This window comes from Zootermopsis nevadensis, unplaced genomic scaffold (assembly GCF_977971745.1).
Source record: "Zootermopsis nevadensis isolate Lab colony 2312 unplaced genomic scaffold, Znev_1.0 Znev_ptg000030l, whole genome shotgun sequence".
NCBI lineage: Eukaryota > Metazoa > Arthropoda > Insecta > Blattodea > Termopsidae > Zootermopsis > Zootermopsis nevadensis.
The window spans coordinates 10,975,901-10,987,677 of NW_028259162.1; the positions used below are offsets into that span (position 1 = coordinate 10,975,901).

The window sequence follows — 11,777 nt, forward strand, 5'->3', positions numbered from 1 at the left end:
TTAGTATTCAACGTTCAGTTTACGTAGTTCCCGCAATGACCGCATAAATACTGTTTTGCGTGATGCTATAATATAATGAACATCCATATTTGGGCAAAAGAGTAAATTACTGGGGCCGAGTGTCCATGTCAGCCGTATTAACTGGGCTAACACCGTTATCTCGGCTAACATTAACGTTGTGCCCCTGGCAAATTGGATGTTACGTAACTAAAACCCGTTAAAGAAAGGGAAAGTCAATATACACTCTTCTCTAGAATCCTTTGACGTACGTTAATGAGGTTTGTTTCGTATCTCTAGCGGTGTACAGCGCTGTCAAATTATGAGTTGTAACACAGCAGCAATCGACCAAGATTAAAGTAGGTATGCTGATACGTGTAAAATTAAACAACAAGAAAATGATTTTCTTATTATGTCTAGCGAAACAGTGTAATAACTATAAATATCAAATTTGTTAAATTGCGTAAAATTAAAGATGCGACAACTTATATTTCCCTTACTTTTACTTAATGACGTTCACTACAAACCCTTTTACGTTACCTGGATTTAGCCCATGACCGTCTATCCCCAGAACAATTCAAATTCATTATACAATAATACCCCACTGGCACATTCATCGCCCTGATGACGGAGGCAGTATGACCTCTGAAACGTTGGCTAACATCAACCGGACTAAACAGCGCAACAACCCAGAAGACGGAAATCTTCATACTCACCAGGGCGATTCATCGCCCTGATGACGGAGGCAGTATGACTTCTGAAACGTTGGTTAACATCGACCAGAATACACAGCGCAACAACCCAGAATACAGAAATCTTCATACTCACCGCTGTGAAAACCTCAAATCTTACAGAATCAGGTATTTTACGCACCGAAATAATTTTGTTCGTATTCGTCAGTTATTCCTGTAATATGCGACTTTTATGTGGCGTTGGGTCGTGTATGTTTCTGTTATCATGAAGAAACATTCGCAGTTGCATTCAGATCGCAAGAACCCACACAGATATAATTCCGGCTGGAATTCTCACACTGCGTAAAATATCCTAGTCAGACGCATCACGCTGCGATAACCAGTTCTGTGCTCGTTGGAATCATCTCACCGCTACATTATCTTCGATTACATCTTTGGTTTGATATTGCTAATTTCAAATAAAGTGATTCGGTTTACAACTGGCCTAGCTGCATTTCGTTTTACGGTGTTGTACGTACAACTCGCCGAGAGCTGACAAAATTTTACCATCGTGGTGGATGCTGGATGCGTGAATCAATACTTCCACGGAGAGCTCGGAAAACCGAGATTTTAAATTCCTATCACTCAGAGTGCCTCAGTGTGTTCCGTATCACACCAAACACACTACTTTCACTCTTCAATACTAGGTTCTTCGTTTGAAATTTGCCTTCGGAATATACCCTCCGCCTCACTACATCACAATTTTGTAAAAACTGTTGAGCTCATGAAATATGGCATGGTCACTGTGAATTATGATGCAAAACTCGGATCTTAATTAACTAACTATACAGAAAAGCGTCCTCATTCATAAGCTAATAGTCACTCAGCTAGTGAAAAATGTCTCCATCTTTTACGGAATCAAAAGGTTCATTGACATGTTTCTTAAGATCCATATTAATACTGAAACCCATTTACGCCTATATCGACATTTTTCCCTCATCCAAAATTAACAAAATGTACATCTGTAAGGTCACTAAATACATGTGTACCATACATATTCTTCCACGAATACAGAGGTAATTAAACCAACACTTCTTGGGATATTTCTACATTTATAACACGGTACCCTAAAGCGTCTTCAAGAACTGATGATCTAAACCAGGAGTTCTCAACCTTTTTCGCTGACGTATCAATAATTCTAATTTAACACATTAAATGTACCACTGACCACATGCTTTCAGGGAAAACTGTTATTTACGTTAATATTAACTTTTGATTTTCTTATTTAGTTCGCGTAACACTCAACATTGGCTCGCGTACCACCAGTGGTACGCGTACCATAGGTTTAAAAACGCTTATCTAAACTACTTGCATCCACCACGAAACATCACACACATACACAGACAGACTGTCCTCACCTAATCCAATCAACCTGCCCATAACTTTCAAAGTTATTACATTCTAAGATTATGTCAAAATGATTCACTAATAAAAATTTAATCACACTCGTTACACACATACGAAGTTATTAAGCAACAAAATACGAAAATATGTTTCATAACATACCAATAAATGTCCTCTTTACGTCACATCTTTATGGGTTACCGTTTTTAATGCTTCACTGCCCTGCACATAATCTAGTGCGCCGCTATGAAAACGCACACAATGGTTTAATCGTTAACCGAATCTACTTTTTCAGGCCACCATCGCAAAGTCGCTCATTATTAAGACCTGGATCCGTTGTCGTAAGACTGCAACTGCCACTTAAAACGGTGGCACGAGGGAGGAAATCGTTAAATGACAACCATAAAAATGTTGTGATGGTGGACGTTACGAAGCGATTTCAGAGAAACGCAGACTTTTTTAAAAAAAAAGGCACAAAGCGTTGCGACTCGTAAATGAAAAGAATACCAGGACATGTTTGAAGCCATTCCAGCACTAGCGGTCTCATTGGCTAATGCCACTATGCTGATATCAAATCTAGATATATTTGCACAGGTAATGAGACAATGGAAGCTGCGACATGGCAAATTCAACCAAGGATTACCCCCTTAGAATGCTTATCCCAACTCCAAAGAATTTTTATCAGTCTTAACGAATGCTGATGGCACAAATTGTGAAACTGTTTCGGCGGACTGTCGTATGGTGGCTGGATGATAGACTAGTGCAGGGATCGCCAACCACATGCCCGCGGGCACCTTGGTGCTCACGATACTTTATCCAATAGCACTTGATGATTTCAGCTCTATGAACTGAAACCCTGTCGAGTTCTAAATGTTTCGAATGTAACCAGATGTCACATACATTGGGGGGTTCTGCTGTAAATAATGATGACATTTTATAACAAAATGACTTGTTACCAATGACATAGACAGGTTATCTTTCAGAGATGAAGTGTGCCAAAATATATTTTGAAAAATGCCATGATGTCAGATCATAAAGCAGAATTCGTAGGTCAATATTTTTTTGTTCGCATATGTGTTAGATTCGTATCGCATCCACATTAAGTTTTAAGCATCGCCAAGCTACCCATTACAGAAAAATGTTGACGACCCTTGAGACTAGTGAATGATGTGGGATTTCAGGTGAGAGGAACATTTAATGTTTGGTGTTAACCGACGTTTCGGTAAAACTGCAGTTGTCATTCTCAAGTTGGGCATGTACTGGGGCGAGTTCTGGGGGCCGTATACAGGTCAAATATTCCCAACGTGGTTCCCACCCGAAAGCCGAATTTATACACTTAACTCCAGCAGCAAATCTGTCCTTCAACAGTGCAAGGATGTCTTTTTTTACAAGTGCAAGGACAGTTATAGGATTTGAGGTTTTCACGGCGGTAAGTCTGAAGATGGCTGTCTTCTGGGTTGGTAAACTTCTACTAGACTACACGGCGCAACAAACCAGAAGACAGCCATCTTCGCAAGGAGAGTTCATTGTCGAACACTACCTGGGTTCTCGTTTTTACTTAACTAGCCAGACTGAGTTTAGGGATACATTTCTCGACTCTCCTGTGCCAAATAAATAGACAATGTCTCGTCAGGTGTACCATTTGTTTCCTTCACTGCATAAACTCTTCATCGGATTGCAGCACGAGATTTTGTGGTGTTAAGTCCTGCGCCTTTGACAAATCAGGATGAGTCGCGAGTGAAAAAATATACGGAACACTGCCATAGAGAATCCCCATAAGGGCAACTATAGAGATATATTTGTAGAAACATATACGAACTTCAAGGTCACTAATGTATGTACAATCGTAAAGAACGTCTGTACTCGACTTTAAAGAAATGTGGAAGTACTGTCGTGAGTGTAAGATGGACAATAACTTACTAAACATCAAGAAAACTGGGCGATCGATTTTACCACCAATTACAACGTACTGTTTCAGGTTTAACAATTTCAGATATACGCTATCTTGACTAAGTCATCAATATTCATCGCACATGGAATTTCACTTTCAAACTTCTGTCTGTTACATTAAATAGGCCTATTCAACATGATGCTGAAGGTCTTTTTCTCTTTCTACCCCAGGTATTTTAGCTGCCGACCTCTGAGTTAATTAATATAAAGCAAAAAGTTTAAACTTTGAGGAATCGAACTTTCAAACAGAAGAAGCATGCCTGGGAGATATTACAAAGCAAGCAGACACGAGATCGTAAAGGGTTTTCGAAGAGGTAACCTAATGAAGAGTAAGATGAAATTAATTAAGAACTTAATGAAGCACTAAACTACGAAAATTAGCAATAGGATATGCATTGAGGTTTTCGACGTCTCAAATATGTAATCTAACGGGAAAACGCTCTACGCCTCTTGTGATACGACGCCAGAAAATTTAAAAGTAACAAGGTTGAAAGTGTGTTCCGTAAAGAAATACACACAGTATTCTCATCTGTTCTTTGCATTCTGCGCTTTGCGGTACTAAATCCTCATTGTTCGATGGTTCCTACTTTGGCCATCAGATCGCAGTACCTCAATGTCTACCTAACCTGTCACTTTGTTATCACAGCTTGTAGGATTATGATTTTGAGGTCGTGCAGAATAAGACAACCTCCACATAAAATTTCATCGAAATCCGTCCAGTGGTTCTCTAGATGAATGGAGTGGACAGATGGACAGACAAGTCGATCAGCACATAATGTGTTCTCTCTATGCACGTCTTTCAAAGAAAGCATAACCACTCAAAAAATATAATGAAAGGCGAGCGTAATAATGCTTTATTTTATGTACAAAATAAAATAGATGTCTGATTCGTATAAAAACTATGAGACAATCAGATCTAATGGAATCTCCATTAATCAATAATCATTTTATGGAAAGTCCTGAAAGTGACGAAATAATAAAAGCAACACATTTTGTCCTAAAGTAAAGTTACAAATTGCTTTTGAGGAATTTTAACTTTAATATATAACTGATTATTATTATTCCTTTGCTTTCGCTAACTGTGTGTGTCTGTAACATTTTACATTTAAGCAAACTACTATAAATCAATATCGTCAATGCCGAATTCACATCATAAATATACAGGCGTATCCCTATACCTACCTTCAATACGTTGACATTTTTCCACTACGTACAACAAATGCGACAATTCTAGGATTGCGCATTATAAACAACCTTACCAGAACTTCAGAGCTGGACATTCCCGCTATTGCATCAAAGAATCTAACGGGTTTCGTCAAGCTCCCTCACTTAGAAGGAACCTTGCTGTGTTCCTGACTCAGAATTAATTCTCTGACAATAAATAAAAGAAAAGTGAAGGATTTCCTGGTTAGGTAACAGCAACGCAAAACAATACACATATATATATATATATATATATATATTCCATGCCCCAAGTAAGATTCAAACAAGCAAACCCAATTTTTTTACATATATTCAACGTAATATTTGTTACTGATCTACAAAATATCAATAACCAATTCCAAAATTCTGCTTACTAAAATCTTAGTGATTTGTCATAATTTATAATCCGCTAGAACAACTACATCTTCACTAATGAAACTGAGTACTAATTAAGTTAAGGGAACTACTGTTTCAAACCCTATCTGACACTTAAAGTGACGTCATGAGCGAGACAGAGCCATAAATTTGCCACGATGCAACCCAAATGAGACGTACGGACGAGAATCAAGGTCCCAGATGAACAGTGTTCAAAACGCGTAGCGAGCCGTAGCGAGAGTGATTTGTGCACTGGAGGTAGGAGCTTCGATGGCAGGGTGGGACATCGGCTGCTTGAACTGTTTTCCATCTATGCCTGAGTTATATCACGAAATGCTGTCATTCTAATTCCACGGAGAAGAATCCTTAAACCTTACAGATCCGTTCACTAGTTTCCAAATAATGTTTCTGAATTCAAATTGCTCGTAATATGTGACGAAGACTCCATGGAAGCTACAATACCATTATAAAGCTGAGATCTTCACCAGAAAAAAAAACATGCATGTTACCGCTAAGTGAACAGGTTGGATATTTTCCTGCGACTAATCAACAACGAATGATTTAAAAACAGGAATTATTCTCATATTTCGGCTGTGGTGTTGCGTATACAGTAGTTTGAAACCTTTTGCTTTGGTGTGACACTCTTTGAATTTAGAACTGACGAAAGCTCGGTTTCTGAAATTAGTTTTTGCTATTATAAATCTACGAAAATACCGTTAGGTCTGCCAGAAAGGGTTTCGATGCTGGTTGGCAGGCAATTTGACCATTTGCTGCTATCCCGTGGCTTGAAAAAAGATAACGCCACCTACCGCGGGTCACACGAGACAGCTGGAGGCTGCCATATTACGTTCGTCACCACAAGCAATGTAATTACGCTTAGCCAATCAGTGACGAACTGAGTAACACGCCAGTCGCACGTTGCCTCACTACAAAAGGCAAGCCGACTCGTCACAGCAAATTATATTTTGTGCAGCATCGTGGTATAAAGAAACTATACATAATTTGTTGATAGGAACGAAGGGTTCGGCACCACGAAAATTCGGAATTAGTCGATAGGGGCAATATCACTTCAGGCTCCGAATTCGATTATAATACATAGTTATCAACTCGAAGACTTGTTTTCATGACTGAAGATTTTCGTAAGCTTCTGCCGACACATTCTGTGAAAGTTCATTAAAACTTGAAAGCCGAAGATCTGCTAAGCGACATTTTAAAACATCAGTCCCTACCTCAAAGAAAACACTTGTCCACAACACAGATTAACTGGTTAATGAAGCTGAAGAAATTCATAACAGTTTACTACGAGAATCATATGAAACGCATAAACAAATTCTGTGAACATAACAAAGAGATACTGATTCTTAAAGCAGGTGGTAAAATCTATCATAACCGCTTCAGCATTCTCAGTAACCATCCATTTTATCAGTACATAGCATATGCAGTTGAGAATGCATAGGCAAAGAAACAAGAAAGTGGCATTCTAGATAACAGCCTAAATATGGATTTGAAGACCATATCTACCGTAGGTCAACACGCATTCCAAATTTGCAGATGAATGTACAGACATTAATACACGCCTCCCACTATTTTATATACTATTATTTTTGCATCATAATTCACATAACTTCAGTTATGATGTGCTTGTGTAAAACGCAGACAGACAAATAGAAAACGCTCCCATTTATCGGTGTTCTTGTTTGAAATCGTCAATTTCCTGCGCGAAAATATCAAGCTTTATGCTCTTTGTAAGAGAACGGAGAAGTTAAGATTCACGTATTGAAAATCTGCAGGCAATAACAGAACGAACGAGAAATAACTGTTACGTTATGCTTATATTTCATAATTTGTTTTTACTATGTGACGCAGGATTCTATTTCAGCTTCATAAATTACATGATTAATTTTTATTGAATTACTGAATGTAAGGATAAAAACAAAATTCACACCTTAACATAACATGTGAGATACGATGTTCTCACGGCGGTAAAGATAACGTGACATGGGTCTATACGGCGTCACTGCCCAGAACAACCACCACTTCAATATAAGTCTCATCAAAAATATGTTATGTTGGTTTACATCGGGAGACAAAAACACGACATTCCTACTCTGCATTCATTTCATGCACTTTGTGCAAAGAACGTAAAAATATCGAATAATTGTCATAATTATTAGGTCCGTATTTACGTACCGTAGGAGACACTCAGGCTTGTAACCAGGTGAGCACTACGCCCACCGTAACTTTACATAGTCCAGAACCGGTGTCCGTACAGCCAATGCAGCTTACTTACCTGAAACAAAAGAGACATAGATGTATTACGACCTGAATGCCATCATCAACACTGTAGGCCTAGTGTACAGGGTCCCAAAAATGCTAACGAATGCAATGGTTGTTTGTATACATATTTTTCAGATATTCTGTAGCCATAAGATGGAGGGGACATGAGAAATTCACAACTCACAATTTTAGTGATAAACCTCAAAGAATGGTATCATTCTTTACCTAGGCCTCGAACGGACAATAATCTTAAAACGGCTTTTAAAGAAAAAGGTTTCTACGATAGCAACTGGAATCACGTGGCTCAAAATAGTTCAGAGGTGAACTCTTGTTAACGCGGTAATGACTATCTGGCTATTATCTTCACAAAAGTACACAAAGATGACTGTATTGAAGGTTGTAGAGCTGTCGAAGTTTACTGACGTCCGATAATCTCCCTGATGATGGAGGCAGCAAGAATCTCTAAAATGTCGGTGAACTTCAAATCCTACGCGAGCGCGCATTTATTCATTTATGATGACTTTACGTTTCGCAATTACAGGCACACATAAGTATCAGTATTCCAAGGTTTGCAAATGTGTACACAATGGCGAATAACGAGAAACTAACTTACATGCTGATAATTATCTCCGACCAATTAGTAATCGTTCACTTTAAAACGTTCCTGGCATATTTAACATATTTAAAATTTAACCGACATTGTATTGTATTTCAGAAATTTTTCTCGCCGTCAACAATTTCCGTTAAAACCGAAATTTTCCGCAATGACTGCTGGATTTTTGCGCTTAATTATCTCTTTACACTTTAATGTTTAATTAACCTTGTGTAATTGCAGGTGTCCAGTTCATATCAATCTGTTTAATGCTATTCCTAATGGAAATTAGGAATAACCTTAAACAGATAGCAGTAGGACGCGGATAAGATATTTATACTTCTCAAAACAAAAATAAATCCGCTGGCATACAAAACGCGGATAACAAAAGCCCGTATAACGAGTCACCCCTACTCTTGAGATGCTGAATTTGTCCAGTCAGCTGATGTTGCATACTAAGCGAAGGGAATACACATTTTTAGTTTATGAAGGAAGCAAATGAGGGAGCAAGCCGACTTCATGCCTGTCTTCCTAGTTCATTATTCGTCTTCGTTTTTATTAGATTTTGCCTTTGTATTTCTTTACTTCCGCAGTCAAGCTTCGCATTTGAGAGGTACGGGGTTTAAATCTCGGACAGACGACTGGATATCCTGACTGGTGTTTTCGTGGTTTCCCTTAGGAACTCCAGGCGCCTTCCGTGATAGTACCCTAAGATAGATATCAACCGCTTCCTTAAATGTATGTCTCACCTCATTCTTAAGAATGTTAACATTCGACGCTACATAGTCTGAGCTACAAACAGAGTAGTCAAATAAACAACAAACATACAAAAAAGTCTTAACTTCCGAGACTTGCTTCTCACTTCTATGTCCCTCTCACTATTTCTCTGTCCTTAATGGATTGTCACTACACAGTTATTTAAAATATATCTTAGAAACTTCTAGTTCAATATAACTTCCGATACTTTCTTTTATACTTACATATTTTTCATATTCATTTGACAAAAATAGGTTAGGTTAGGTTAGGAGTCATCTCGTATTATTCAACACTAAAATATGTCAAGCTAAACAACTCCTAATGGTACAAAGTTTTAATGTACAAGTGAAGGCACTGCAACACGCTGCTTGACACCAGAAACTCAAGAGACTTACAACTACGCGCAATGTTATCAATTATCACCTCCCCGAGGAAATATTTAAAGTTTCTACAGTTCTTCACAACATGCGATGAAGAACACGGGACGTTTCCATTCCAAATGGATTTTCACTGTACTGCTTTAGCCTCGAGTGAATTTTGCAACTACAAACTCTCTGGGGAAGCATGACATTCGACTGTCTTGTTTGTAACAAAGTGTAAACTACGTACGTGTTCTAGCCTGGTTGCATGTAAACAGCAGTGGCCTACTCAATTGCTCAAAATAACAAAAGATTTCCTGCTGTATTGGCAAAAATGTGGTTCCTTTCTTATCAGAATGTAAAGCATTCATGGCCACATCAAAGACATATCTAAATCCATAATTCCGTGTTTTCAAAAATAACTATTAGAAACTAAAAATTTGCTGATGAAGTAATCAAATATGTGTCAGTAATACAGTGTGTGAATCTTTGTGATAAAATTAGTCGTTGTTGGTTTATCTTCAAACCGTTCCAGAAATGATATTCTATAACTCTATTGCCTTTTTATAATAACATTTTCCAAAGCATCGTGTAATTAGCAATGATAATGCATAACTTCGAGGTCTGTGTACTTATAAATGTCACAGCAATTAAATATAATTATATGCTCTCAAGAGATTCAAACGTCTAAAATCCTATTCTCTACACTAGCAAATTTCTTGAACTTAAGTACATCATGCAGGAGATAAGTAGAAGCACCGTTATAATTCCGAGCAATAAATGGCGATAAAGTGATCAGATTCTCGCTTCGGCGGTATTTACTGAACAGGAGCCTTCATTGAATGAATATCGGTTCCATTATGGAACCGGAAGTAAGTATAAATCCCCTCCCGGGAATTGAACCCTGTCCGTACAGAACGTAGTCTCGCACCTGCTACCGGGGATTATTTAAGTGGGGTGACAGCGATCTGACCCCTTTAACCCTGAAGAAACAATCTCCCGGAGGAAAATGGGTTGGCGTCAAATGAACTATTATTAAATAATATATTTAAATAAAGTATCATGCCTTTAAAGATAATAAAAACGGATCGTATTTTAAGAGAAGTGGAACATCCATTATTTATATTACTGTATCTTACGTAACTGGTGGACAAACTAGGAACAGACAACCATGCACATTCATGGCAGACAAATGTCTCCCTTGTGGATGAGCCAACCAGCTAGCAAAGGCCAGAGGACGACTCACCTTCCTTGGGTGGGACATAGCCGTGAACCTCGCAGTAGGTGCCGCCCGGACCAGGGGTATCCAGCGTGTAAAACGTGGCTGCAGATGAAGCCGACACGTGGTCATAACTCGACTGTAGGCTTTCTTGCCTTTGTTGCAGCTGTTTTTGTTGTATTTGTTGCTGCTGCTGTTGTTGTTGTTGTTTTTGTTGTAGTTCCTCTCGTCGACACTTGGCGCAGCGACGCATTTCGGCACGCACGCGCAATAGCCACACCATCCCGAAGAGCGCCATCTTGATGCTGAATTCCTCAGTGCTCAACAGCATCGTCATCATAATGTCACGTTTACTGAAGACAGGTGTTCCACTTTCGCCATCTTCTTCATATATAAGATCATAACTAACCACGTGATACTGACGACACATGCCTTTCTCGCGTAACTCCTACAAACTCCAAATCTTGGCGCACACTTCTACCAGACGTCTCATAACACAGCTTAGTGATTCAAACAGGGGTCCGCGAGCGCAACAATTTGTTTGCTGGCCCTCTATGAAACATTCAATTAAATAAATCCACTAGCGTTCACATTTATGCACAACAAACACATATAATATTGAAACTAGATAAGAGTAGAGCTTCTGAAAAATTTCTGGATCTTCAATGAAACAGAGTTTGAAACAGCAGCACATCGCATTATGCTAACTGTCAACTGATATTTCGGCTAGGCCTTTATCTTCGTGACCACATACTTCAACTACGATTCCACAACCGTCGGATCGGAAAAATTAGGAATTATCAATACAAAATTTCAATTTCCTCTACAGCACAAGCTTCAAGTTTAACGTGCGTTTCTCGTGTTGCTGGCCAAACTGGGTCTCATAAATAATATGATCCTTTGGGGAATGCGAGGATGTGTTTCATGAGAACAGAATTCTTTGTAAAATAAAGTGATTTAGAGACCGTTTATTG

General features: G+C 38.7%; 1 protein-coding gene across 4 annotated transcripts in view; it reads right to left on the reverse strand.

Moving 5' to 3' along the window:
* Positions 1-11,248, reverse strand: part of dlg1 (MAGUK family member discs large 1) — a 338,246-nt gene extending 326,998 nt beyond the window's left edge. For 2 of the 4 annotated variants that reach the window (XM_022067362.2, XM_022067361.2), the window contains exon 1: positions 10,831-11,248. In XM_022067362.2, coding sequence (XP_021923054.2) covers positions 10,831-11,233 — 403 coding nt within the window. In that variant the 5' untranslated portion in view covers positions 11,234-11,248. Of the gene's footprint in view, positions 1-7,790; positions 7,891-10,830 lie in introns of those variants that run through there. The other 2 variants (XM_022067363.2, XM_022067373.2) reach the window with 2 other exon arrangements.
* Positions 11,249-11,777: the final 529 nt, after the last annotated feature.